This window comes from Leishmania infantum, chromosome 22 (genome assembly GCF_000002875.2).
Source record: "Leishmania infantum JPCM5 genome chromosome 22".
In the NCBI taxonomy this organism is placed as follows: domain Eukaryota; phylum Euglenozoa; class Kinetoplastea; order Trypanosomatida; family Trypanosomatidae; genus Leishmania; species Leishmania infantum.
This window is the reverse complement of record NC_009406.2, coordinates 96,451-123,574: the sequence shown is the minus strand read 5'-3', so window position 1 is coordinate 123,574 and position 27,124 is coordinate 96,451. Positions and strand designations below refer to the sequence as shown.

The 27,124-nt window shown below is 59.4% G+C and overlaps 8 protein-coding genes across 8 annotated transcripts; all 8 read left to right on the top strand.

The window, feature by feature from the left end:
• Positions 1 to 2,051: 2,051 nt before the first annotated feature.
• On the top strand, positions 2,052 to 5,321 carry LINJ_22_0210 (hypothetical protein, unknown function; the record flags this gene model as incomplete). The annotated part of the gene is made up of 1 exon (XM_001465515.1): positions 2,052 to 5,321. The coding sequence occupies one exon, from the start codon at positions 2,052 to 2,054 to the stop codon at positions 5,319 to 5,321; it is 3,270 nt and encodes a 1,089-aa protein (XP_001465552.1).
• Positions 5,322 to 7,158: 1,837 nt separating this feature from the next.
• On the top strand, positions 7,159 to 8,214 carry LINJ_22_0200 (conserved hypothetical protein; the record flags this gene model as incomplete). The annotated part of the gene is made up of 1 exon (XM_001465514.1): positions 7,159 to 8,214. The coding sequence occupies one exon, from the start codon at positions 7,159 to 7,161 to the stop codon at positions 8,212 to 8,214; it is 1,056 nt and encodes a 351-aa protein (XP_001465551.1).
• A 1,322-nt stretch (positions 8,215 to 9,536) lies between these two features.
• Positions 9,537 to 11,567, top strand: LINJ_22_0190 (carnitine palmitoyltransferase-like protein; the record flags this gene model as incomplete). Its single annotated transcript, XM_001465513.1, has 1 exon — positions 9,537 to 11,567. The coding sequence occupies one exon, from the start codon at positions 9,537 to 9,539 to the stop codon at positions 11,565 to 11,567; it is 2,031 nt and encodes a 676-aa protein (XP_001465550.1).
• Positions 11,568 to 13,138: 1,571 nt separating this feature from the next.
• On the top strand, positions 13,139 to 14,824 carry LINJ_22_0180 (conserved hypothetical protein; the record flags this gene model as incomplete). Its single annotated transcript, XM_001465512.1, has 1 exon — positions 13,139 to 14,824. One exon carries the CDS (start codon positions 13,139 to 13,141, stop codon positions 14,822 to 14,824), a length of 1,686 nt encoding a protein of 561 aa, XP_001465549.1.
• A 1,416-nt stretch (positions 14,825 to 16,240) lies between these two features.
• LINJ_22_0170 (conserved hypothetical protein) lies at positions 16,241 to 17,635 on the top strand (the record flags this gene model as incomplete). The annotated part of the gene is made up of 1 exon (XM_001465511.1): positions 16,241 to 17,635. The coding sequence occupies one exon, from the start codon at positions 16,241 to 16,243 to the stop codon at positions 17,633 to 17,635; it is 1,395 nt and encodes a 464-aa protein (XP_001465548.1).
• Positions 17,636 to 18,747: 1,112 nt separating this feature from the next.
• Positions 18,748 to 21,273, top strand: LINJ_22_0160 (conserved hypothetical protein; the record flags this gene model as incomplete). Its single annotated transcript, XM_001465510.2, has 1 exon — positions 18,748 to 21,273. The coding sequence occupies one exon, from the start codon at positions 18,748 to 18,750 to the stop codon at positions 21,271 to 21,273; it is 2,526 nt and encodes an 841-aa protein (XP_001465547.2).
• A 1,669-nt stretch (positions 21,274 to 22,942) lies between these two features.
• On the top strand, positions 22,943 to 23,326 carry LINJ_22_0150 (conserved hypothetical protein; the record flags this gene model as incomplete). The annotated part of the gene is made up of 1 exon (XM_001465509.1): positions 22,943 to 23,326. One exon carries the CDS (start codon positions 22,943 to 22,945, stop codon positions 23,324 to 23,326), a length of 384 nt encoding a protein of 127 aa, XP_001465546.1.
• Positions 23,327 to 25,531: 2,205 nt separating this feature from the next.
• LINJ_22_0140 (conserved hypothetical protein) lies at positions 25,532 to 25,759 on the top strand (the record flags this gene model as incomplete). The annotated part of the gene is made up of 1 exon (XM_001465508.1): positions 25,532 to 25,759. The coding sequence occupies one exon, from the start codon at positions 25,532 to 25,534 to the stop codon at positions 25,757 to 25,759; it is 228 nt and encodes a 75-aa protein (XP_001465545.1).
• Between the last annotated feature and the right edge of the window lie 1,365 nt (positions 25,760 to 27,124).

The window sequence follows — 27,124 nt, the reverse complement described above, 5'->3', positions numbered from 1 at the left end:
CCCCTCTTCTTCGATTGTCTTGGTGTGTGCCGCTGCCGCTTCCGTGTCTCTGTCCTTGCCTGCATCGGAGCGTTTTTCTTTTGTGTTGCGTCACGTGCTGTGTTTTTTTTTGTGTTTGCGCTCCAATCCGCTCTGGCGGTACCCTGTCGCCTTCACCGACAACTTTACGGGAGAACACGTCATTAAAAACAGACATACGGGAGCGAGAGGGAGATAGTGAGGTGGGGGCCGCATTTTTTTTTAGTTTGCTGTTTTTTTTTTGGTTTCGCACATTTTTTCCTGTCTTTGCGTGTGCGTGTGGTGGTGGTGGGAGATCCGTTATCGGTTCTCTCTGTGAGGAAGCGCGTGTGTGGGTATGTCTGCTTGTTGGAGTACGTGTAGCATTTAAGGCTCTGCAACTCTCTCACTCCCGCTCCCCTCGTTAATTCACTGCGAGTCCGTCTTCTGTTCCGTCTTCAACTTCTTTTTTTTTTGTTTTCGTCACTGTAACCCTTTTTTTTGTTTGTTTGTTCAACAAAAAACGTTGCGTGCGTGTGTGTGTGTGTGTCTGTGAGGCCCTCTCGCTCCTCATCTTGTCGCCCTTTCCCTTTCCTGCAACGTCACAGACGCATCTCAACTCGCCACGGGCAAAACTGAAGAAGGAACTGCCCTTGGCTGTGTTACTTTTTCTTATTTTTTTTGTCGTCGTGGAGGGACCCGTCTACATAATTCGCAGCGCCTCATCCCGCTCATCGCGCCACCCTCGCCCTTCCCCGCACTCTTTGTTCTTTCTCTCTCCTTGGCGTCGCTGCTCGTATTCTCTTTTCGTCTTTTTGTGTGTGTGCGTGTGCGCTCGCCGCAAGTGCTGCGCTCGTGTTTTTGTCAGTCTTTTGTGTTGTCTTGTTGCTTGCATGTTCTCGCTTCCTGTATTGGCGCCGCTGCCATTTTGGTCCCTGCCTCTTGTCTCTCTCCGTCGCGGTCGTCGTGTCACGTGCGCCCACTTCCGCGATCTACCGGCACTCGTTCTTGTCCTGCTGTGTGGGTGTTTTTGTTGTTGCTGGGAGTGGCCGTGTTTCTCTGTTTCTTTTCGTTGCCTGCAACTCCCGGTGCGTGCGCGTGTGTGTGTGTGTGTGTGGGGGGTCAGTGATACTTTTGCCGTCCTCTTTTCCGTACACGTTTTCACGGTTGCAGCTGCCTTCGTTGAACGTTGCTGCTGCTGCTGTGTGTGTGTGTTTAGCTGCACTACGTGGGCTGGCAGGTGGTGCTGGCTTGCTCGGCTGGCCTTTGTCTTGTATCCCCCACTCGTGCGTGTGCTCCTCTGGTGTGTAGGTGCATCGGTACGGAACCACGGGCTCGTGTGCACAGAACTGTCTGCTCTCTAAACTCAAAACAGATCAAAAACAACGACACACACACACACCTATACATATATACAAGCACATCCGCACACACACACGCACACGCGCATCCTTCCCCTTTATATATATCTCCCTCTTCCTCGCGCACACACGGGCTTTAACATACGGTGCCCACTCGCTGACGGAGAACACGAACAAGAAAAAAAGACAGACGGACGGGGTGCCGTCTTTTCGTACTTCTTTAATTTGTTTCTCTGTTCGCTTCCCAGTTCATTTTTTGTTTTCTCTCGTGTATCCTCTGCGCCCTTCCCTCCTCCTTTTTGTACGTGTTCGGCCGTGTGTGCGTCCCAATCCACTTCTAACTGGTTGCCGATCCTGTCCCCATATCCCCTTCCTCGTCTCATCGCTTCTTCTTCGGCTCGCACTTCTCCCCCACCGGCGTCTTCACGCCCTTCCTACCAACAACACCAACAAGAAACAGTCTCTCTCGCTTCTCCCTTGTAAGTTTGCTACTGCTTTCGTTTGGTGTGGTGGTGCTGCTTGTGCTTTCTCTTGATCCTACCCCTCCCCCTCCCCCGATCCAACGCCCCTCACTGCCGCTCTGTCTGGGTGTCTGTTCCTTGTAATTTTTTGTACTCGTTGAGTGCGCGTATTGGCGTGTGCTCCTCTTCCGCGGTGTGGTAACGGGGTAGCTCGGCCGCCGTCGGCACAGCCATGGACTCGACTCGGGGCTCTACACAATGCGGGGCAACATTTGTAGAGGTGAGTACCTTAGCCGGTGCGGACGCCGCGCCAGACGCGCTGCAGCGACAAGGTGAGAGGTGCCTTACGTCGCCGCACGCGCACTGTGCCCTGCCGCGGCTGTGCACCGAGTCTGTGAGCATGGTGCCCTCTCTCGCCTCACTGGTGGACGATCTGCCGGCGTCCGTCGCGGCCAAACCGACGCTCCTGAATTCCAGCCCGTTGCGGGCCGCCAAAGCACACCCAGCTACTGAAAGCGCGTCGTCCATGCCGTCGAGCTGTGGTGCCACCACGGTGACGGAAAACCGCTTCGGTGACCTTCAGAGCCACGCTGGGGCTACCGCAGTTGTGCCACCGGTCTTGAAGTCCTCGTCCTCCCTGCTCTCGTCGTTCCCCTCTGCCTCCGCCATCGCCGCCGCCGGCAGCGCGCGACGCCTGACTCCAAACAGCACCTCTTCCATGGACGGCGCATGGACGCGGTCGCGCAACGTGGACGGGCCTCGAACGATGTCTCTTCGGCTTTTCACGACTTCACCCCACACCCTTCACGGGTCGGCGTCTCTCCCCATCCCTGGTGAGGAGAGCGTGCCGCTCGCGGAGATGAGCAGTCACGCGGAGTCGAACAGGACCACGCCCTCGGTGCCGCTTATGTGCTGTGGCCTACCACACACCCACGCGATCGAGGAGGAGCGGCGAGCGTCGTCGGCGGAAACCTTCTTGACCCGGGTGCCGCTACCGCAAGAGGACATGACAGCTTCCTCATCGCAGCCCTCGTCGCCTACCGCGGCGGAGCGAACGGTAGTGCACTGCTCGGTGATGCACACATGCAGCGATGCAGCGGAAGCGCAAAGGGCTGCTTCGCCCACGGTGCCCCCCAGTGGAAGCCCCACCGGCTTTGCCACCGCGACAGCGATGCGATCTACACCGCAGCGACGCAGTCGTTCGTTCGACATGCCGCTCCCCTTTGCCAGCGGCGTGAGTGGCGGCAGCTGCGATGACTTATCAAGATGCTACGCAGAGCGACGCGAGCTGTCCACTATCACCGCTAGTATTCGGACAAGTGAACACTTCAACGAGCGCCTCGGCGACACGCACCGTCCGCCGCCGTTCATGTACCCGTCGGAGTCCACGGCGACGTTGTCGACGCTGAGAGCGTCAGTGGTAGGCGCAGCCGTCCCCGCTACGGCGCATTCCAACAACAATGGCGGCGGCGGCATTGCCACTTTCAGCAGCAACGCAAGCACAAACGGAGGGGATGCCGAGGCACAAGTAGGCACGGGCACTGGACTGCGACGCACCATATCCTGCGATACGCTGGCTTCGGTCAGCTCCTCGCGCTCCAGACCGGTGCTCACGCCCGCCGCGCTTGGCCCGCCGGAGGCCTCTGGCGCCGCATCTGGTACAGCGTCCACCACCACCACCAGTGTAACGTACACGCGCAAAAATGTCTGCCTCGGGACGCTGGACTTCTACGGCAACCCGGTTACGTCTCTCTCCTCGCTACTCGTGCAGATGTCGCTGCGGTCTGGCGACCACGAGGAAGCAGACCCGCCTGAGACGCGTCTCGCCGCGGCTTCTCCTTACCCGCTAACTCAGCAGCAGCAGCAGCAGCGAAACACACTATCCATGCAAAACTTAATGGCACATACGCAGCAAGTTGGGCAGATGGCGCCAGAGGACAAGGTGAAGCGGTTCCACGCGAAGCCGGACAGCGGCGGCATCGCCATGTGCAGGACAACAGGTGCCACGATACCGCGGCGGCGCCGCGCCTGCGCCAAGCCCTGCTCCGCGACAGCGGCCGCGTCAGCCTCGGCTGCACCGCTGGCCGGAACCACCGTCGCGGCTTCTGCACAGCCGCAGGTCGGCTCACTGAAGGACGTGTTGCAGGATTGCAATTTTCTCTCCCTCAAGGACGTGCTGAGCGCCATCGCCGACACTCATGTGCACGAGCTGCGCGAGGCGCAGCAGCGGTTGAGCAACACGCACGCTGGCGCCGGCGATGGTAAAAATGTTGACGGCAGCGCAGCCTCCACGGCACCCGCGTCGGTGATCGTGAACGCGCTGTCTACATGCGTAGCCTCGGTGCCATTAAAAGCGGAAGAGCCCTCCACGGCTGCAGCCAGCTTCTCTGGAGGCATTCAGTCGAATGCGACGTGCCGTCTCGGTGGGGCGGGGTCGGAATGGGCATGCACTTCCAGCGCCCGCGAAGGCGATAGTTGCGTGTGCCTGAGCACGAGCGCCAGCACTGACGCAACTTGCATCCCAGCTCTCCACCCCTCAGTCAACTCGCTTGACGCACAGCAGGTCTTGACGCTTGCGGCGGCGATTACGGAGGCCTCACTGAACCTCGACCGCAGCGCTGAGGCTTCTTTCGCCGGCTCGGCCACGGCGGCCGCCGTCAGCGCGTCATTCCCAACCTTGCTCGGCGAGACTGTACCCGCTGGTAGTGCCGCGTCGCCTCCGTCCGCTATTGCTACGCCGACGAGGCTGCAGTCGGTCGCCCCATCGGGTTCTCTTATCTCATCAACTCACGCAGATGCAAGCCGCGGAGTTGCCGCCGATTCGGCGGCGTCCACAGATGGCGTCTCCGAGGCTCTTGATTACGGAGGCGATCCACTGGAACGCAAGGTGCTGCTGCTGCAGGCTTCAAACGACGGCGTGGATGACGTTGTGCGGAGTGGAGTGTGGGAGTGCCCAGGGGACCGCAGCGTGCTCGCACCGTCCCCTCTGGCGCTGAAGGCGACGGCAGCTGCGTCTCCCATGACGGTCGTCTCGCCGGCACAAAACCGATTTGCTGCGGCAGGCTTACCGTCCACACGCCAGCGCGGAGGACGGTACGTTGCCAACTGGCACGGTCTATCGTCGGGTGAGGAGGCACCATGCAAGACAACGATGCCGCGCACCGTCATCGCCGTTGATGCAAAGCCCCCGCCAACGTTGCTGCGGCAGGCGGAGACTATGGCTAGCGCAGACCGCGGCATGTTTGCCAGCAGTGGCGCGGGTAAGCAGGAGGAGGCTGGAGTATCGACCGTGACTTACGACAGGGCCCCTGCACCGAGGGCCAGCATCACTGCCGGAGACACTTCGGCCAGCGTCGGCGATATTCGTGTGGTGGTCGAGTCCATCTCCTTTTGCTCCTTCGACGACGAGCTCAACACCGTGTCGCAGCTGCGGCAGTGGGCCCGAAGCATTGCGCGGCTGGAGCACCTGCAGCCGAGCACGGAAACCGAAGTCATCACATAGAGGAGAGCAATGCTTCGAGTAGGCCGTTCTTGCGATGACGAATGTTGTGAAAATATGCTGCTTTCGAGGGGGTTGATGGGGTAGGGGGCGATATAGGTGGTCTTCGACGTCTTTCTCCGCTTCCCCGCGACGTTGTCTCAGGCGCATGTGCATGTATATGAGTCGAGCCAATGCGTGATTCTCTAAGATTTGTGCGCCGGTGAAGGGGTGGCGGCCTTTGTGTGCATCGGAATCTGAGCGTTTGGCGAGGGCGTAGGCTTGTCTGCAGGGGAAACGGGGGGCGGAAGAGGGGCACGCGCCGAAAATTCGAATGCGCTGATGTCTGCCGACCCACGCAACGGAGTATCCCACACCCGCACGGGCGCCGGTGCTTTTTCACTTCTGTTCTTTTTTTTGTGGTTTCGTCCACCGCCCCTCCCTCCCCTTCCCTCCTCCTTCGACGGTGATGCCCGATGCTCTTTGTTTCTGTTGTTGCTTTCGTATAGCGACGCCACAACCGTGGCGGTCTCGCTCCTTCTTTAGGAAACGATTTTTTATTTTTACTTTTCTATTGTGGGGTGCTGCTTTGTGTGACAGCGGCCCGCCACACATCGATGACGCCCGCCCGCCCGTCCTTTTTTTCCATTCTGTCCCGCCAATCCGCGTCCGATCTCTTTTTTTTTCGCTTCTCTTGCGCGACGTCACCACCCGTATCGCATCCGTCTCTCAACCTTCACCCTCACCGTCCGTTCTTCTCTCTCTGGTCCATGCCATGGTAAATACTTCGGAGTACTCTGGCTTTAATCAGAGGTACATGTCGGTTTATGTTGTTGTGCGCGTTTGTATGCGGGTATCTGCGTGTGATTGAAGGGACATTGCCATCCGCACTTCCAACGTCTGCACACACAGACACAGACACACACTCATACAGACCCTCTTACGCTTTCCTCTGCCTTGTCTTCTCTGCGTGTCTCTATCGACGCTTGTGCCAGCATCCGACACTGCGCAGGCAAGGCAAGCGATTATGAGACAAAGGGAAGGAGGCTGAAGCTGGGGAGAGGGGGAGGGGAGCGGGTGCAGACGTGGGGAAGGGGACAAAACGCACCCACGTGCTATGTACATTAGACACACAGGACTGATAAGACAAGAAAAAAGTAGGTGTATGGCCCACAAGAGCACATAACACCCTGAACACCGCAACAGCAACCGCAAAGAAGGCGCAGAAATGGCGCCATCTGTCCTTGGGCCTTCAAGGAATGCTTCCGAGCGTATGCCTTCACCGCGCGAAATGGAAAAAAATGGACGTGCCTGCTCACTACAGCCACACATGCAGTCTGCATCTTGACCGCCATCCTCTGCACTTCTTGGGTTGTGTGTGGCCAAGTATGTATGCAGACACGTGTAACACTGCTTGCTGAGCCGCGTTTAGGGTGGACGAGGTGAAGAGAAAGGAATGCCGCGAATAGTCGATGTGCTGCGCGCGTTCGCTTCGTGACGGCGGGACACTCTACTATGCTGTCCTCGCCTTCCCTCCATCCCTACCCACCTTCTCCCAGTCGCTTTCATTTGGTGCTTTCTTCCTCGTCGTGTTGGCCTTCAGCTCTTCTTATGCATCTCCTACACGCAGGAATCTCACATGCACACACACACACACACACACACACGCCACCACCATAGCAGCAGCAGGCCACGGACACACGAGGAACTTTGCCGTTACACAGACGGAGCCGTTCTTTTGCTCCTTGCGTTGTGGTGTACCGCGTGCGCCATCTCGACCGCCCCGCCTTTCCACATAGACACACCCTGGTGACCGGAAGAGAAGGCCCAGAGACGGCAGGCAAAGGAAGCAGGAGGCAACATGGACGGCGAAAAGCTCAGCTCGATCAACACGCTGCGCACACGCTTTCCGGCGCTGACCGTTTCAGATGCCCGCGCGTTGCTAGAGCGGCACAACTGGAATGTCACCATCGCTGGCGCGGAGGCAGAGCGAGGGGAGCGACAGCGCAAGAAGGCGGACTCGGCAAACTACTTTGTGGGCGGCGGGGACAAGGGTAGTGGGCAGCAGGTCATGGCGCCGCCCGGTGAGAGTGTTTCCGACCGCAGCGGTGAAATCGGCAGCGGCAGCGGGGTGCACTCCATGATCGATCGCATTTTTCGCAAAGCGGAGGTGGAGATGGCGAAAGCGAGCGGAGGTGATGGCGGCACTGGCGTCGAGGATACTGAGCCGCGTGCCTTTTACGGTCGAGGTCAGCGCCTCGGCTACACCGCCAACCCCAGTCCATACGTCGCCTCTACGCTGCGCGCAGCGCGGTCTGTTTGCATAACAGTCTACCGTAACGGCTTCGAGGTGGACAGCAACGGGTTTGTGCCGCTCAACAGTGACGAGGGCCGCCAGTTTGTGGAGGCAATGGACAAGGGTTATGTGCCGCCTTCCCTCGCCGCCAAGTATCCGAACACAGACCTGACGGTGAACCTGCGCGACTGCCTCCAGGTAGACTACGTCCCACCTTCGTACATCCCTTTTCAGGGCCACGGCCACCGCCTTGCAGCGCCAAGCAGTGCCGCCGCCTCGTCTGCCGCACCAGCAGATGCTCAAGCGTCTCCCGCGACGGCGGGTAGCCCGGGTACGCCAACCTACGATCCCTCCCGCGCCGTGGAGGTGCGCAGCGATGAGGCGACGTCATTTGTGGTGCTCCTGAACACGCGAGGGGAGCGGCGGCAAGTGCAGGTAAACCCGGAACGGCACACCGTGGACGACCTCTACAGCCTTGCTCATGCCTATCAGCCGGAGCTGCCGAATTTTATCCTGGTGGAGCGCGGGATGCCGCCGCGCCGCTTGGAGGCCTCTACGCGGTCGCAGACAATCGCGCAGGCGAAGCTCAGCCGCGCTGTTGTAGCCCTTCAGCAGCTGTGACGGCGGTGTGGAAAAGGAGACGCCAGCTCTGCAGCAAGCGCACTTGCGTGCGTGTGTGTGTGTGTGCGTTGGGGGCGGGGGGAAGGAGTCGTGCAGTGGAGGGTAAAGGGCTTGGCGTCAACGGATGTTCTCCATCCTTGCTGTCACGAAGACCGACTACCTACGTCGGCTCTCAGCACCCACGTCGCCCATCCCTCACTTTTCACTGGGGCACCGGTAATGTGGTGCGGCTTTTGCTCTTTTTTTGTTCGTGCGAATCGGGAACGGCACACGCCCTCGTCAGCGTCCTTGAAGCTCCCTTCGCGGCGTCTCCTCCAACCCCTCCTCCCTCCTCAATACTTCCACACGCAGGCTTCCACCCTTTGGCTTTGCCGTCTCTTTTCCCTATGAGGGCACCAGTCTTGGTTCACTGACTTTTCTCCTCTCTGCTTAGGGCACCCCTTCACGACTCCCCTGGCGGCAGTCCCTTCTCTCCCTCTCCGAGTGTGGTGCGCTGTATCTGTGTGTGCGTGTGTTTACGGCCCCTTCCGTGCGCCGTGTTGCGCTGGAAGGGTGTGCTGCCAAAGCCGCCAGCAGGAGGGAGTGCGAGGGATAGAAGGACTACATCCACACCGTTGACCGAGTTGTCAATACAAGCCACCGCACACAAGATCATCGCACGCCATCGGCGAAATGCACACCCGCCTATGCACACCTACTTGATCGTGCACGTATGCAGGCGCGGGCACTCTTACCCAATCGCGTTATGCTCACTAAAAAGAAACGCGCGTCGAGGATGGGCCACCGCGAGGGCTAAAGAACAAAGTGGAAAAGGTGGTTGCGAGAATGAGTTGCCGCTACTGCCTTCCTTCTTCTGCCTCCAGTCCACGGGATGGGGCCAGCTCCCCCTCCTCACGCCAACTCCCCTATCATCATCATCTACTTATCTGTGCGTGTGTTTTGGTTTCTGCCCCTCTTCGCGCGCACTTGGTTTTGCCCTCGGCTTGGCTTCCTCCTCCGGTTCCTTCTCACTTGTATTCCCCACCCACGCGCCCGCCTATCCTGAACGTGACGCGATCTGTTTTGAAATCATCATCTTCGTAATGCAACATGTCCATCATGCACTGCTTCCAGACCGAGAAGTGGCTCGACTATAGTACAAACCCCTTGAAAACGCACCTTGCGGCTCGCTGCTGCCCTTTCGTAATCGAACTCGCTAAACTCGCCAGTCGCCCCCCCCCCCACGCACACACACATAGACGGAAAGAATAATCACAGAGGGAGCGCTGCTTCGAGAGGCGCATATCTTGTCGGCACTGCGGCAGCAGCGGCAGAGGAGGCCGATGCGACCGTGCCTTCCGCGTTTGTGTGCGTGCCAAGGCACACGTAGCGCTGCGAAAGGAGCCCTGTACACATCCGGCAACTGGGCCGCGCTCCGCACAAATGTGGCGGTCTCGCCAAGGGCAACGGTACAGGAACTACTGACACCATCGCTTGTGCCCACACGGCACTACCAGCGAAGTCTTCCCAAGCTGCCGCTGCCAGCTCTTCATGACACGCTGCAGCGGTACCTGGCGGCTGCGACGCCTCTTTGTGCACCGCCGCAGCTCGCCTCCGCGAGCGCGACTGTAGCCGCCTTTCTGAAGGGCGAGGGGCGCCACGCCCACGAGGAGCTACGGCGCACGGACAAGGCGAATCCGCACACGTCGTACATTTCGTCCGACCTGTTTGAGCAGACCTTGAAAGGGCGGAGCGCGCTGCCGCTGCGCTCGCACAGAACGTGGCTTGTGCGACCGGATCCGGAGAAGCAAGACATGCTGGTACGGAGCGCCTACTGGCTCTGGGCCTCGGTTCAATTCTACAAGCTGTACCTCGATAATCAACTCCGCCCGGAAGTGCGGTACGCTGTTGATGGCATCTTTTCGAAAAGGAGCGGCTACTGGACCGCCGAGTGGTTCCAACGCACCGCGGCGCTGCTCCCCGATTATGTGAGCACCCCGTTCGTCTACAGCGCCTCGCTCGGTGTCGCGCAGCCGCTGGACATGTCGCAGTTCGACTGCCTTTTTAATTCTTCGCGGATGCCAGGTGTCCTCCAGGACGAAATAAAGCCGGTCGGCTTTGTACCTCATGCATTGGTACAGTACCGCGGTCATCAGTTTCAGATCACTGTGGCCGATGCAGACTGCGTGCCGCTTTCCATTGATGAGCTGTACGCTCAGCTCCGTGATATTGTGTGCACGAACGTAGCACCGGCACACACCGACGTGAGCGTCTTCACCGCACTGCCGCGCACGGAGTGGAACGGGGCCCGGACGATGCTGTTACGAAACGTCATCAATGGCAAAAGCCTGGAGGCTGTGGAAGAGAGTATGTTGGTGCTGAATCTCGACGCGGACGACGAGAGGGACGCCATGGTGGACCCAATGTCCCCTGTGGGGGTGACGGCGAAGTCGCCTTCCGTGCGAGCCGGCAATCGTTGGTGGGACAAGAGTCTGTCGGTGTCTGTTAACAGCCGCGGCGATATTGCCGTCTCGGCCGAGTCGAGCTGGGGCGACGGCGTGGCAGTACGGCGGTACATCAACGATGTATACGCCCTCAGTCGTGCAGCGCACAGCCACGTGTTACGGAAGGACGCGCCGGCCACGCACAAGATCCGCCAGCTTCAGTGGCACGTCCCAGACGAGCTCGTGGCTGCGGCGCAAAGAGTCACGAGGCGTGTGACCAAGGATCGCGAGAGCCTCGATGTCGCCGCCGGGGTGCTTGACATTGCCACAACACCCACTCCCGCCGTCGAGGCCACGGTGCAGCTGGCGGCACAGCTCGCCATGTTCCGCGTGCACCAGCAGCAGCCGATGAACTGCATGCAGAACACAGACATGCATTGCTATCGCCGCGGCCGCAGCGAGCAAATCCCGCTCACCACGCTGGAGAGCACCGCTTTCCTGCTGAGCATGTGCTCCTCAGTACGAGAGACGCAGCAAGCAGCGTGCCACGCGGCCGTGCAACGCTACAAGGCAGAGAAGAAGGCCGTCAGTCGCGGAAGCAGCACCTACAGCCACCTGCTGGCTTTGCGCCTAACGGCGGAGCGCTTTCTTGGCCGAGTTCCTGACTTGTACAACGACCCTGTCTTTTCGCTTGTCGCCGAGCCCGCGCTGCGCTTTGAGATGGTCGAGGCGGGGGCGACCTACGGCTGTGGGTACGCGCTCCACCCATTTAGTTGCCACCTCACCTGTAGCCGCACGGGATCGACTCTGCTGTATCAGGTGACATCTCCACCCCCATCGTCCGTGGGCGTTGCCACCTCAAGCGCCACCTTTGCAGCGGCCTTTACGCGCGCATGCCAGGAGGTGTCGGCCCTGCTGGCGCCGGGCTGACCCGGGGGTGTTACAAGGGAAACGCGAAAGCGAAACAGGAGGCATGGTGCTCGCAACGCGTTGCTTTCCTTTCCTCTCTATGCAACCTCACGCGCTCATAAGCCGCAAGACGAAGTCCCCCCCCTCCGCTATTCCGCCCTCACCTACTTGGAGTGCGCGACAAGTGTAGACCGCATGTGTGAGCTCCTGCGTAGATCGAAACGGAAAGTGCAGCCAGGCTGCTGTGGCCGTCCTCAGCAGCTATCCTACCAGCCTCCAACCCGTCACACACCCGCTTCGCCTCGCTCCATCGCCTTCCTCTTCCTCCTTCCCTTTTCATCGACTCTAACGGTGCCATACTGCAAGGCCGACTTTATCAGGGGGGGAAGGAGTAGCAGAGACAGAGGAAACCATGGGGCCCGTGGGGCCAAAGTTGTGCTTTCAAGCACGCATATCGCTCGCTGCATTCCGGATTCGTGAGGGCGCCGCGGCGAATGAGGAGGGGGGGGCTCTCTTTCTCTTGCGTTGCGTATGGGCTGCCCCGCCCACCACCTCCTCCTCACAACAAACGACAGCGACCATTTCAGGAGTCTCTCGCGCATTTTCTGTTGTTATTCGTGGCCGTCTTCTCCTCCCAGCGGCGTTGCGGTGCGCCCCTCTGTGTCCACCCCGTGCTGTCTGTAACAGGGTGACACGCCCTCCACGGCACAAACGAAATCCGCCGATTTGCGGTACCCGCGCGATTTTCCTCTCCACGCCTTGTCGCGTGTTTGTGTGGGACGTGTCTCACAGCTTGTGCGGCGTTGCACTGTCCGCGTTTCGTGTGCCGCGCTTCATGACTCAGCGTGCCGCGGAGCCTTTGCGTCGGCGATTGCAGCCATACACTGCGGCTGCGAAGGAAGCGTGGGCGGTGGCTCCTTCACTGTCTCCCCCCGCGCGACTGCGCCTCGTCGGCTTTCACACGTCACCTCATTTTTCCTATCCTTACGGCTCTGCCCTCTCTTTTTCTCGTGCCCTCAACAAACTTGGTCTTGTCTCCCGCTGGGGCGTGGGTGGCGTGTACGTGTGAGCACCTGCACACATCTGTATATGTATGTCTCTATTGCCTTTCTCTCCAGTGACGCGCGCGCACACACACACACACTTAGCGAAAACTGAGCGGAACGTGAAGCCCTCGTCGCCTGCCCACACCCCACAGCCCGTCAGCCACGCAAACAAACACGCTGCGAACGCGCACGTGGGTTTTCGTTGCCGGTTTGGTCACATTGGCTTCGAGGCGCGCATTACGGTTGTTACGCGCGTGCATCGAATTTCCCCACTTTCTCCCACGCGCCCCTTGTGTTGGCTTTAGGCTTGCTCTCTGCCTTGTCACACGCCCGCGGCGTTATCGGTCAACCATTCCCCCCTCTCCCTCCCCCCGCCGCCGCCGCCGCCGCCCCTCCTCAACGATAGACTCGCCCGCTGGTCACATACACGCAGGCAGGAACCAGCGCTTCTGTTATTTGGTGCTTTCAGGGAGACGCGCACGTGCTCCTCTCTGTACTAGAGTCTAGGCGAACAGGTCACCTGAGTGTCTGTGCGGTGCTGCCGAAATGGCCCCCAAGAGGAAGGCAGCGTCGAAGACGTCGCCCGCTGCGGAGGAAGCGGTGCATGAAGGCTGCGAGGAGAACTCGACGGCGCCGGTCGTGGAGGCATCGTTAGCGGCAGCAGACGAGACTGCCACGGCACGTGCCGCGGAGCCAGCCGCTCCTGTGCCAGTGGTGGGGTCTACAACGGAGGTTTACAGCCAACTGCAGTCGATTCTCTCCGTGAATGGCGCCCTGGTGAACCACTATCTTCCACAGGTACTGGAGCTCGTGCAGGCAGCGGAGTCTGTTGAGACGCCGATCCTGCTGAGGGTGCGCTTTCTCGAGTTTGTGGGACAGCACGTGGCTGCTGTGCGTGACAACAACGCCCTACGCAAGGTGGTGACATCCCTCGTGAAGATCGTTGGCGGGGCCGACAACACGCCGCAGCTGCTCACGGCTGCGGTTCAGGCGTTTGCCGGCCTGGGCCCTGTCTCGGTGGTTGACAAGAACTGGGAGTATCTGGCTCGTGAGGGGGCGGATGTGCTCATGCAGGTAATGGTTGACCGCGACGCGTTCCCGGAAAGCGTTCGGCAGGCTGCATCAAAGTCGCTGGACTCGCTGACAAGCAGCGCCTTTCGCTCGGTGCTGGCGAAGCTGCTGCACTGGCTGAGCCTCGATCGGGAGGAGGACGACGAGGAGCAGGTGCAGAAGGAGCGGCACATGGCGCTGTCGCGCCTGACGCGTCTCATCATGGCTCCCAGCCAGCGCAAGCACTGGACAGAGGAGACTCAGCTCTATGCCGAGCCGCTGCTGCAGCGTGTGCTAAGCACCGTCGACGTTCGCGAGTTTGCTCAGTTGGCACGCGTGACGGCGCACCTGCCCATCAACCAAGACAAAGGCAACCTTCCCCTTCTCGAGTGGTACGTGAAGGCTCACAGGCTGAACGACGACCGCCACGTTGAGGCCGTTGCTATCATCGGTCGCTTCGTCAGCAACTCTGTCGAGTTCGACCTGTACCCCGCGCTGGAGGCTGCCGGCATCACGTCTCGCGATATCGACGCATCGAGTGACGGAAGTGTCAACACGGCGAAGGTGGTGCTGCTAGCCAGTCGCATCGCCACAGCGGAGGCCGCCGAGAAGCTGTACCCCTACGTCTACCGCCAAGTGGTTTCTCTGATGTCTGACATGCGTGGCACCCTCACCACGGCAAACCTCATCACGGTGGAGGCCCTCCTGTTCGCCGCGGTCGCGCTGGCGCGCAAGCGGTCTGCCGAGGCGCTGCAGCAGCTGAATGACGCCTCCTTCAACGCGAGTGCTACCTCGGCCGCACAGGCAGCGGCAGACGTGTACAAGCAAGTCGTGTTCGCTGTGAAGAAGGCGGCGCAGAGCAAGCAGGCGGACGGGGCAAGCGCGAACGCTGTGGCCAGTCTGAACAACATCAAAACGATCACCGAGGCCTTCGCTGCCAAGCGTCTCCCTCTGGGGGAGATCAAGGAAAGCTGGACGCGCGGCCCGAACACCATCCCTGCCGCGAAGCGGGACCGCGGGGCTCCTCGCGGTGCCATGCCTCCGCCTCCCGGTGTGCAGCCCACTGCAGAGGCAGGAAAGAAACGCAGCAGCAGCCAGAACGCGCCGGACCGCAAGCGGGCCCGCAACGACCACAAGGGCCAGTACAACGATCGCCGATCGCGCCGTGGTGGCCGCCGTTGAATGACACAAGCGGTGCGCAAGCGGAACTGCGTCGTGTTTGCATGTCCGATGCCGCGGGCTTTGGTTGTCCTTTTTGGTAGCGGAAAATGGCCTGTATACACAGGTGGGTGGGTGCGTCACGCGTTCGCGACGATGCGTCTGCGCGAGCGTCTGTATGTCTCTCTCGGCTCGTGCGTCGGATAGAAGAGTGTGTATGTGTGTGCTGGCCTCGAGTTGCCATTTCGTCAGATGCTGAAACGGACGAGAGCGAAGGAGCATTGAGAAAGGCTTGAGCACGCGCAGGCACAGGAGAGAGGGAGGGTCTGCATGTTTGATGCTCCGCGCCCCCTCCCCCACCCCTGGCTTTTCATCTGAGGGAAGGAAGCGGGAGGGGTAGGGTTCCGTTCATGCTGTTGCGTGGTACCCCTGAACCGCTCTCGCGAGCGGCTTTGAGTCGGCACCCAGCTTATGGTGCTTACCGTGACGATGTGCATGTGTGTGGGCGTAGCGAAGCAGCAGCAGCATGGACGTAGAAGCAACACTGCCGGACCTAGGAATGTGCGGAAAAGAGAAGGGGGGCGAGAGCGCGCGGAGAGGAAGTGGAAGAAATGGAACAGGTGAAACACGCACTTGACGCGCATAAGGTAAACAAAAACGTGACAAGGAAAGAGGCTCTGCAGCCAGTCGTAGTCGTAGACACAAGCGCGTAAGCAAAGCCCATGCTTGGACCCCAGCTGAGGTTGAGGTGTGCGGTAGGCGGTTGCACAACATGCTCAGTCACAGTGGCTCGGTGCCCCTTGATTTCAAGTTGCTCTGTAAGCTCCCACTGGAGGCCTGGCGTTCTCGTTTTGGTGCTGTTCGTACGCGCTGCCATGGCAAGAAGCCGACCGACCGCTGTGGCCACCGCATATGCTCCCTCCGGCATCCCCCCTCCCTTGAGCTGCGCTTCATGCTCAGCTCTCGAAGGGGTTCAACAACAGCGGACTGCGGAGCAGATCTGAAAGTTCGGGTCAGCGCCCCCTCCTTCTTCTGGGTGCTGGTGCTGGTGCTGGGCCCGCCCCGTTCCCGAAGCTCGACGTTGTAGGTGAGGCGTAACTCCCAACGTATGCAAACGCCCCCCGAGTAGGATGCCGTCCTTCAGAACTTCTCTGCTATGGTCCCCTGCTCTTCTTGCTCGTTTTCTAATGGATCTTCGCGTGCTTGCCTCTTGTGCGCATGATGCGGAGAGGCTGACCCGGTGCACACGGAGGGCGTGACGTCACAGCGCGCACACTCACTAAGAGGAAAGCAGCAAGCACGCAAAACAACAAGCGGAAAAGACGGTGCCCTTTGAGTCTCATGAGGGGAGGGACGTGCGCTCGCGTGGCCTTCTGCCTCTTTTCCTTCGCGTGTTGTGTTTCCTCCGTTCTTTCTTTGTGTTGGCGTTGAGGAGTAATCATGGGCGCGTCATCCGCGCTCACATGCTCTGTCAAAGAAGCCGGCTTCCGTGAGGTCGACGCCGTACGCGACGAGCATGACAAGGATAATTTCTGTTACTCGGCCGGGCCGGCGCTTCTGAGTGGCGCGTCGCAGGCGATTCTCTTCAACCCGATCGACCGCGCCCTCTACGTGCGGGTCAAGTTTCGGCGGCAGCGCTTTCTCGATAAGCGGAATTTCGAGCGCCCCTTTCAAGGGTTCATGAACGCTGTGGTGTATCGCACACTGGTGGGGGCATCCTACATTTTCTGGCAGGACAGCATGCGGATCTCGATCGAGCGCTTTGGTCCAGCCGCGTGTCAGTGGGACACGTCGCCGCAGCTGAACTCGATGCTGATCGGGCTCGCAGCCGGCTCCATCAACGGGTTCAGCCTCAACGCGCTACAGGCCGTCAAGTTTCGAATGTGGAACACGAACGAGCGCGGCGTCACGTTTCTGCGCACGGCCCTCCACATGTACGGCGAGGGTGGATGCCTGATTTTCTTCCGCGGCTGCTTCACGACAATGGTGCGGGACAGCGTCTTCGGCGTCGTTTACGAGACATCGCGGCGCGCCTCTGCCTGGAAGCGCTTCTTCGATGAGAAAGTAGGTGCTCTGTACGCCCTTTTCAGAACGCCGTCGTCGGCATTGTCATCGCCACAGCTGCTGGTGGGAGCAAGCGCGCGTGCTACCAATGCCAGCAGGCGATCCAGAGCCGATGTTGGTGCATCGACTCTGGAAAAGCCCGCATTCGACGATCTGAAAGCGAATGAAACGGTGAGCGTAGGACACGATGCAGTACTGGCGGGCCCCACACTAGAGTGCGGTGCGTCCGCGTTCATCTCAAACCTGATAGCGGCAGTTCTCGCCTCTATTCTGAGCTCGCCTTTCAACTATGTCCGCTCCATCGTGTACGGTACGCCAGCTGGTGCCATCCCGCTCGGCTACATCCCGCTGCTAAAGTCGTTCTTCACGCAGTTCTACTACACGTATAGACATGGAAAGAGCTACACCGATCGGCACGGCGTACCGGAGCTGGGCGAGACGGAGCACCCGTGCTCGGCATCCGCCTCTTCCAGCTCTACGGCTTCGGCTGCAGAGCGCCGTTGGAGGCACGGTGGCAGCTCATTCACAGGCGCCGAGGTGGCGGACTGCGTACAGGGAACCGCACGCGCATCGAACTCGCCGGCGTCGCGCCTTGCCGCGCGGCTGCGAACATGGGCTGAGCTGCATCACCACCACCCGAAGGCGGCCTGGACATGGGCTAACAGTCGACTCAACATTGGCTGGGGGTCCCTTCGTGTCGGGTTTGGGATGGCAATGGGGCAAAGCCTCTTCTACCTCGCCCAAGACTACGTCCGCAAAGACGCTAGATAAGGCCTTCCATCTCCTGCAGGTTGGACTCCTGCACCTATGCAGGGCCGTTGCACTGGCGTTCGGCACACACTCATCACCGCCCTTACCCCTCCCCCCGAAAGCCAGTCGTCGCTTGCTGAGCTGATGTTTGTGTGTGCGTGTGCGTGTCTTCCCTTTTCTTTTGGAGGAGCGGGTGGTAGGGTTGTTTGGTGCTCTTGTCTTCCTGAAACGATAGAGCTATTGAAGGATGGCGGTGAAGCAGGTGTTGTGTGTTGTAGTATTCTCTGTGGGGTTACCTACTCAGGACCTCTGTCTCTCTCTCTCTCTCGGTGTGTGACGGCATCTTGCTTTCTTTTTTGTGGAAGCAGGTCATGTGCCTCTGCGTGTGAGAGCTGGAGATTTATATGCGTGTGTGTGCGTGTGTGCATCTCACACTTTCCCCCGCCCTCCCCACATCCACGAAAGACATAGTGTAGACCTCCGCCATGGGGACGAGCTCCACCCCTCCTCCCTCTTCGACGGGGTGGTGCTGGCCCACACACTCACAGACACAGGCACGTAGACGTGCATCCACAGCGCTTGTTTCTTCCTTTCGCCTCCATCCTGGATATGCGGGGCAAGTGCGCGCGACGACCTGCGCCTCCCTCTCGCACACCCTTGTACATTGGCACAAGTGCACATGGTGGCTTTTCTTTCTCTCTGATCATTACCGCCCTTACCGCCACAGTAGTAACGCCACCCCCACCCCCTGCACTCTCCGCCTCTTGCAACGGCAATCGCGACCCTAGCGTTTTGGCTTTGGGTACTGTGGGTGGAGGAGGCCAAACTTTCCATGGCTATGGAGGTCTTGAGCCTCTCCTCTTCTCTCCACCTCCTCTACCTCTTCCTCTTCTCCCTCTGTGGTTGCTTCCGTTCCGCCAGAACTGCCGGCGCTTCATCGGTTTGGTGTTTGTGCACTCTTGTGCTTCCCTCGCTGTTCTGCTTGCGGAGCTGGCGGGGAGTGTATTGGGGTGGTAAAGGACAGCTAGCTCCTTGAACGGACGCGGCCATACTGAAGGGAGTCCGCGATACGAAATGACAAGAGGGCGCCCATCCGAGCTTCCCCCACCTCCCACCTCGCCCACTTCTCCCCGATGCTCCCTGCACGCACTGGGGCACTACGCTCGCTGGCGTATCACTGCGTCGCTGCAACATCAAACGGCGCCACCTATACCGCCACTCCCGATGCACCAGTTGGACGGCACGGAAAGGCCCTGGGTCGCCTCCGCGGCTCCACCCCTGGCGTGCCGGCGATAGCTCAAACGCGGCGTCATCCGGCATTACTGCTCGGCGGCAGCGCCGCGCGCCTTCAGTTCTCTTGCCGTGGCGAACCGCTCATGATGTCGTGTCGCCTCAATTCCGTCAGGCAAACGTTCGCCGGCTCGACTGTCGACGATCGATTCATCGCTTACCTTCGCTCGTTACTTCGGTCGACTGGACCGATACCCATCTCAAAGCTGGCAAGTATGATAGGTGATGAGCACCTCGAGCGTCTCGGCAATGTAGGCGGTGGGCTCGCTCAGTTTATCCGGTGGCACCCTGAGGCGTTCATCGAGGTGCAGCTACCCGGTCGTGTGCACGTGGCCATGTCGAATGACGCGGCGTTGCCGTTCCGTTCGAACGAGGACAAGACGCTCGGGCTCCGCGTCATTGGGCTGCTGACCATCGCGCAGCACATGGCAGGCACCCAGATGGCCACCTCGCTTGGCTTCTCATCGGCGACGCCGACAGTGACAGAACTCTGCAAGGCACTGCGGCATTGGTCACTTGTCTCCCCCATACAGCTGAAGAGGTTCTTTCACCAGTATGAGGAGGTGTTCTGGTATCATCCAATGTCGCTGTACGTGCGGCTGCGTTGGGCGAAGCCCTGCACGACGCCGGCGCCACCAGCGCGGTGCTTGTCCCCCGACCACGCTCTGGCACGTGCGCAGCACAGCAGACTTCAGCTGTGGCTCAGCGCGGTACTGCCATCGCAGTACCACGTGCCACTATCGTACCTGATGGATGCAGCGCTCATGGCAAACATGTCGGCGACCTTGTTCGGTTGCGAAGCCCCATCGCTGGAGGACGTGCGGCACGCTTTCCAGCAGTTGCCACCGCAGTTCGTCGACGTGCGCGCGTTCGGCACCTCACCGATGGCCATCTTTGTCCGTCTTCTGCGGCCAGAGCCGCTGCTGCTGCAGGCTGGGGTGCGCTCGTACACGTCAGATGCACCGCCACCGGAGAGCGCAGCCAGTCACCACGACCCCACACGACTGGGCCGCAAGCTCACCGAGGCCCTGCAGAAAGGGGCAGCAGAGGATCGCCTGAAGCATTTAGGGCTGGTGAAGGGCCTTCATATGGTGCACTTGCGCAACTGCGTGCCGGCGGACCTCGTGCGCGAAATCGAGGTGTTCTACGGTCTCGTCGAGGGGGGCGATCTCCGCGTTAGCGTCCTCCTCCTCGACCGACTACGACACTTGTGGGAGGTGCAGCTGGACTCCTCGCGAGTGCGGCCGTGGGCCTTCTTGCCGGCGTCGGAGCAGCCCTCCTCGTTGACGCTGGAGACATCGCCGGTACCGCGAGTTATGGTGCACTTGCAGCGCATTTTGGCGGACAATGGCCCTCAGCTTCCCGCCGACCTCTACGCAGCGCTTCCGGAAGACTTGAAAGAAGCGCTGCTGCGCACCTATGGACCGGTGGAAGAGGCGGACGCGACGCCGGATACGACGACTGGCGCAGACGCCGTTTCCTCCTTTGTCGAAACACACTCGCTCTTCTTTATGAGGCAGGGCGATCACATCTACACGCCTCGCCTCGCCGCCGAGGAGCTGCAACAACCGGCGAGGGCCGATGCGACTCTTTCGGGGGCTAGGGGGGGTGAGGAGGGCGCATACGTTGGGAGGCCGCTCGGCCCAACATCGTCTCCTCGGGGGCCAGCGAAGCCGGAGGTAGAGATGTCTGAGATTGAGATGGCACAGTTCCTTCACGACGCCATCCCCGTCGGGCAGCCGGTAGCGGTGGACGCACTGCGCTCTGCCCTAGTCAGAGAGCAGCGGAGGCGCCGCTTGTCAGGTGAAAAGGCGCGCCGCTTCGTCCGCCGCGAGTTCTTCGAGAGGCATAAACGGCTCTTCAAGCTGTACGAGTTCTTTGCCTACGACAAGCTGATTGTTGGCCGTGCAGAGGATCCCTCACCACCGCCGCACGTGCTGCAGCCACGGATGACGAATATTGGGCAAGTAATCAAGTTTATTGCCCTCTTGTCATCGCAGTCGGCCACCGACGGCGCGCTCACGCGTGCACTACCGCGCGATGGTCGCATGCTACTCAAAGCTGTTGGGAGTGCCACCGATCTCGCGGAGCAGCTTCCGATGTGGTTCCTCGCGCAGCGAGACAAGCACAACTTTTCCTCCTCTCTTATTCGCTACATAGGGCCTCTGGCGGAGTCGGAGAAGCCATCGACTTGGGCGCTGAAGCCTCCCCCATCAGGTGTGCTGACGCGCAAGGTGCCCAATGACCCATTCGCCGATATTGGTTCGGAGAACCTGGATGGAAAGCCTGCTGGGTGGAATGATGAGTGGAACGAGGATGAGGTCGACGGAGACGCGAAGCAGGCGGCAAGCGACTCACCACTGACATGAGCCTTGACGCAATCCTACAAGACCGAATGTCATTAATGGGTGTGACAAGGGCATGCACTCCTTTGATGCTGCCACGCGAACCCTCTTGGTGCTGCCGGCCCCGCCGTCCTCCCACTTTAGCACCACATCCTCCAGCGTCTCTCTACTTGGCGCTGGATGGCAGCATGTGTCGTTTGCGCTGACTAACGAGAGGAGCAGCCAAGAAAGGAGGCGGAAGGAGAGAAGGGGAGAAAGAAGGAGGGGTGTAAGGCGAGGCGGCTGTCGGGGCGTGAGAGAGCACTGGAGTCATTTAGTACGACTTGCCGTGATGATGGCAGGTGTGGGAGTGTGTCTGTCTGTGTGTCTCTGTGTGTGTGTGTCTGCCCCACCCCCCGCAACCTGCGGGTGACGATGGCGTGAGGAGGGGAGATGGAAAAGGGCTCCATGTATGTGATGGTATATGTGTTTGGGCGACTTCTCATCCGCTACTCCACCCTTCCCCTCATCTCAAGTGCCTCTCCTTCACTGCCGACCGCACGTTTCCTCTTTTTGTACACCGTTGTGGTTGTGCTGAGGTGCGCTCACATGTGGAGAGGCGTACTTCGTGCTTTGTTCCGTTTCGTGTTTTCCTCGGGGCCCGCCTCGTCCCCCTCCCACCCTGCGCGGGGTGTGCGTTTATCCCAGCAACATGGGGGTGTTATCGCTCTATATGCGCGTATGTGTGTGGTCATCTGCAGGTGTCACTAATGTGGCGGCTCTCACCTTGGAGCACGTGCTTTTCATACAGGAGTGTGTGGTGGCTTTCCTTTCTCTGTCCCGTTCCCGACGGCTACAGCGCGCTCATCACATCGCCGCACTCCGCCAGCCCCCCTCCCCCCCTCCCCTCCCCTCCCTGTCTTTCTGTCACTTCGCTGCAGAGGCCGCTGGAGGAAGAGTAGAATCCATTGGAAGCGCGCGCACACGCACGCACGCAACGAGCAACATCGACAAGGTTTTCATTTTATTTACCAACTGGCGACCGCCCTACGTTACGCTAAAGGGCCTGGACGGGCAGAGGACGCAGAGGGACGTGCGTGCCGGCTTTCGCGTTCTACTTTCCTGAAGAAATCTGCGGCTCGATGGATTGCAGGTAACGATAAAAACGGTACGTGCGCGTGTAAATCGGTGCGCCGAGTGTGTGCGTCCCTTCTCCCAACCGTCTGACTGCTCTCTCTCTTGCGGCTTTTGCACGAACCAAGTGCCACCCTTTTCACATGTATGTATTACAGCTGGTCTGGCCATCACTTTTGTATTGGCTCACATCGAGGCACACAATGTATATGCAACCCTGTTGCCTCCTCCTGCACTCACCTCCTCTGTCTCCTCCCCCTCCTCTCTCGGGCCGACACGGCCGCTACCGACTGTGCCATCTCCCCCCCCTGGTCATTCCTCGCGCACGAACATGCTCACACGTCTTATGAACGGCAGTTGCAGTGACTTCATACTGCGTGTGCTGCGGGGCTAACCCTTTACAGCTCTCCTCCCTTTTTCCTCCCTTGCCGTGCTGTGCCTCATACCAACGAAGACGTACACATAAAGCATCATCTCGGGCTGCCTCTCGTCGACGCCCTCTACCTCTATCCCCACCCCACCCCCTCTTCACAGATTGTTCTCTGTTCATTTTTCATCTCTGGGAGGTTGTCGCGGTCACATGCGCCGCTCTGTCTACTACATGGGTCGCAGCTTCACGCAGCGACACCTGAATGCGTGCTTCAGTCCGCTGGCCACCGGTTTTGTTCGGCCTAATGCTTTCTCCAGCACAGCACATGGCCTTGTGGCATCGCCGCTGTGCGGTATCGGCTGCATCGGTAGCGGCGTTGTTGGCGCAAACGGCGCTCTGGTCGCGTCCACAGAGGCGTCGCTGAGCCAGCTCCTGGCACCGATAATTGTGCAGGGGAAGTCCATCTCCATGCTGGCGAGTCTCCTGTGCATTCAAAATATATCAACCTGCGTCTGTGCATGCGTAAGAGTATTAGCCGGATTTAGAATGAGCTGTTCTCCACCTTCCCAGGACTGCTTGGCGACGCGAAATTGACTGCGTATTTCCTTTGAATGAACGGAGACAGGTGCAGTGGCCAGTTGCACTCCTTACGGGCCAGCCGTGAAGAGGACATGTGGCAAGACAGAGGGCGGTGTGCACGCTCAGTGTACGGTGTGACCACATAATGCGCTGTGTGGGCGCAAACACGCACACGCATTCAGGCCTACATCAGGCTCTCTCACTGGCTTGGTTTGTTGCTGTTGGGTGAGGTGAAGCAGTGGCGATGCACGTGTGACTGAAAACAGCGACGCTCGGAAAACAGGAGAAAGCGCGGAGTAGCAACGAGGGTGATGCCGATGCAGCAGTCTGCGGATGCTACCAGGATACCCTTTAGTGTAGTGTGTGTGCGCGCTTGACTGTCGTTGCACGGACACCGCTTCGCGTCCTCGGGCTCGCGATCGTGGTGTCGGAGGAACCATGCGTCACTCCCTCTCCTACATCTGGCCTCGTTATGTCTTTCTGCTCGTGTCGGTGCGTTGTGTTCTTTTTTCCTCTCTCGTGGGTGAGGGGGGGGGAGTGAGGGGGTTGCGTGGAGTCAGTTAAGGATAACCGTTCTTACCGTGGCAACACAATGAGGATGACCCCAATATATATATAAGGCGGTGACGGTGGTGCTGAAGTGCATGTCCACAAAGAGCAAAAAAGCAGACCAGTGAACGCGAAGGACGCAAGACGCGCGCACACAAACGATGGAGAATGTTTGAATGCTGCAAAATAATAATAGTAAACGGAGAAACGGTAGAGAAGTAGGGGAGGGAGGGGAGGGAGATGAGGAGCAGGTAGAGGGGGATTGGGTTCAGGTCGTGCGGATTGGAGGGGGGTCCAAAGGTAATGAACGCGTTTCTAGGTGACCGTTTGGATAGACATCGGATGTACAGGAATTGTGGAAGAAGCCCGTTGATGTGTGACCGGTGTATGTACGGTTTGCCAGACCCCCTCTCTTGTCTTGTCCACCTATCTGCAGATATAATCATCGCTGCGTTGAATCGCACCCCTCCTTAATCCTTTCGCCACTTCACTTCGTGTACACCAGCATAAGTGGTACTTGTGAGAACGCATCTCATGGCACTGCCGACGCTGCGCCTACACCCCTCCCCCTAACCCTCCAGCAGCGGCATCCTATTCTTCAAATGCATCTCTTCACGCCCACCACCGCCCCCTTTCATCTTTCCCTGTGTGTGTGTCTTCTGTTCTTGTTCCAGTTCTCGTTGCCAAGTTACATGCCGTTCCCTATCGATGTTTTGCTCATCTTCGTCTCCTCTTGTGTTTCCCCTGTCGCATCTGACTGCGCCGTCTTCAGGGACGCTCACGACGGGGGCTTTAACAGGAAGGTAGATGTCTAAAGAAACATTCCTCAGCAGCTGACTCTCTCTCTCTCTTCGTCACGGACGCCTCAGCGACGATGTTGTCGGCGTGCTCTCCACTAACAGCATGCCTTGCCTACACACCCGGCGAGGAGGGGAGCTAAGAGGAAGGAAAATGGAGTGGAAGGCATTCGACCTCTTTTTTCTCTGTGGAGGACTTGCATCCGGCCGCGTTCACGCGCGGTATGCGTCGATAAGTAAACCAAGCCACAGCTACGCACGCCGCCCGCATAAGAACTGTCAAGCTCTGTGAGCGCTGAGAAGGTCTGGAAGGCGTGCGTGTGTGGAGGGGGGACGGGGATCTCAGTATGAGCATGAGTGGCCTAGAAGAGAAAACGAGCTGAGCGGTTGGAGCCACTTGCGCAAGTGCCCTCCGCCAAAACGGTCGCTCGCTGTCTTTTGCTGCTAAATATGTGCGTCTCTGACGCCTTCCCTCATTCCTGATCCTGCCTGCCTCCCAGCGTCTCTTCCTCTCTGCTCCCGTCGGCATCAGCCTTGGCTTGGCCTTTGGCCGTTATGACGCGGTATGGTGCGCCTTTTTTTTTCGGCGTTGTTCCCCTGTTATGCTCTCTTTCACCAACTCCTCTGTTGATGCTGCTCATCTCTCCCCAACCACCCTCTTCTCTCTCCGTCCTCGTCCTCTACACACGCCGCAAACATACGCGCGCACACTCGCACGCACGCTCGCGTTTGCTCGTTGCCGTTGCCGTTATCGCTGCTGTCGGTGTGGGCGCCCCCCTTCCCCCTACGTGCCCGATATAATTTCTTCTGTTCTCCCCACGCTGGAGGGTGTCGTCAGCTTGGCGTGTGTGCACGTGTGTGAGCAGTAGCAGCAATGAATTTGGGCGTCAAGCAAGAGTCGTTCCGCATAGAGACGATGATGAGCTCCTTGCGGGAGGAGTGCTTTAATTTGTGCTGCAAGGACCTGTACAAGGATGCAGAGCTCACCAAGGACGAGGTGCACTGCATTGATCGCTGTTCGTGGCGGTACCTGCACACCAACAAGATCATCTCCAACTCGCTGGATCGCAAGACTCAAGGCGGGGGCAAGAAACTGATGTAACTGCGTGGGCGTGGAGCTCCATCGTGGGCACTGGTTTTGTCTTGCTGTTCCGCCGCTGGCAATGAACGCCGTCTTGCAAAGGTGCACCACGGAGCACGATGATCGGAAGAGTGCAAACCGTCCTGCCGACTCGCACGTACGACGCTGCCGCCGCCTCCTTTCCGGCTTTGTGTCTCTCCTCAGGGGCAAATGGAAAGTTAGGGCAGGGGAGGGGGTATGTGGCGCTGTTATCTGGCTTTGCTGTTTTGGTCGCCTCTGCTCCGCCGGTGCCCCCCCTCGCCCCCACGCACAGCCTCTCTCCGAACACTTGCTCTGTCCTTGTGTTGTTGGCCGGCATCGCACCGGGTCCTCGGCGCACGCGTGCCTCTGTCTGTGCCGTCGTTGTTCGGTGCCCGCCTTTTCGTCCTCTCCCTTTTCCTCACTCTCCCGCCTCACTACCACCGCAACCACTACACTACTCTCCCCCCCCCCCATCCGTCGTTTTCGCCTCCGTCTCGTCCCTCGTTTCTGCTCCCGCTCTCCTCACCCTAGCTTTCCGTCGGTATCCGATGATGAAGACGGAGGTGGGCGAGAGGAGACACGCGCTAAGGTGGTGGTGGGGTCGTGGATGGGCGTCATCACACGCGCGCTGGATAAATAAAAAACGAAGAGCAGCACAGAAACTCCGAGCAACACGATAGGCTCTCCAACAACTGGATGTGTCCTCGGCATACTCCTTCTCTTTTGCGGACCCCAGCTCCCTGCACACAAACACTCCGCTGAGCGATGCGCCCCCGCATGGATGTGTCCGTGCTCTCCCTGAGTACATGGTGGAGCACCAGGCGCGAGAGGAACCGATGCACGAGACCGGAATGCCGACTTGGCAGCCGCTCCAACGCTGACACTGCCGCTATGTGTGTGCGTTTGTCAGTCTGATATCTCTCTGTCAGGGCAGAGGTTGAGCACAGCACAGCAATGTGCTCCCATGCTCGGTGCTCTAGCGTGTTTTTGATGCCACTCGCACTCCCCAGCGCCGTCAACCGCCACCCCCCCTTTACATCCCGTCTCTCCTTGGCATCGAACGCGCCCCATGAATCTCGCAACCGCTCCCTCTCTCAGCACTTCCCCCTCCCCCTCTCTCTAAGCCCCCCCCCCCACTCATGCACACGCGCACAACCAGCAACGATCGGACGATCAGAAGAAGAAAGCACATCGGAAGCTCATCGTGTCTACGCCACGGGCTCATTCTCGTTCAGGAAGGGAAGACTTGTTCCGTTTTTTGAGCCCTTGTTTTGTTGTTGTGTGTGTGTGTTTGCGGTTGTCGCTTGTGTCGCCTTCAGCCCTTTCCCTTTCGTTCACTCTCAGTCCTTCATCACTGGAAGTCTG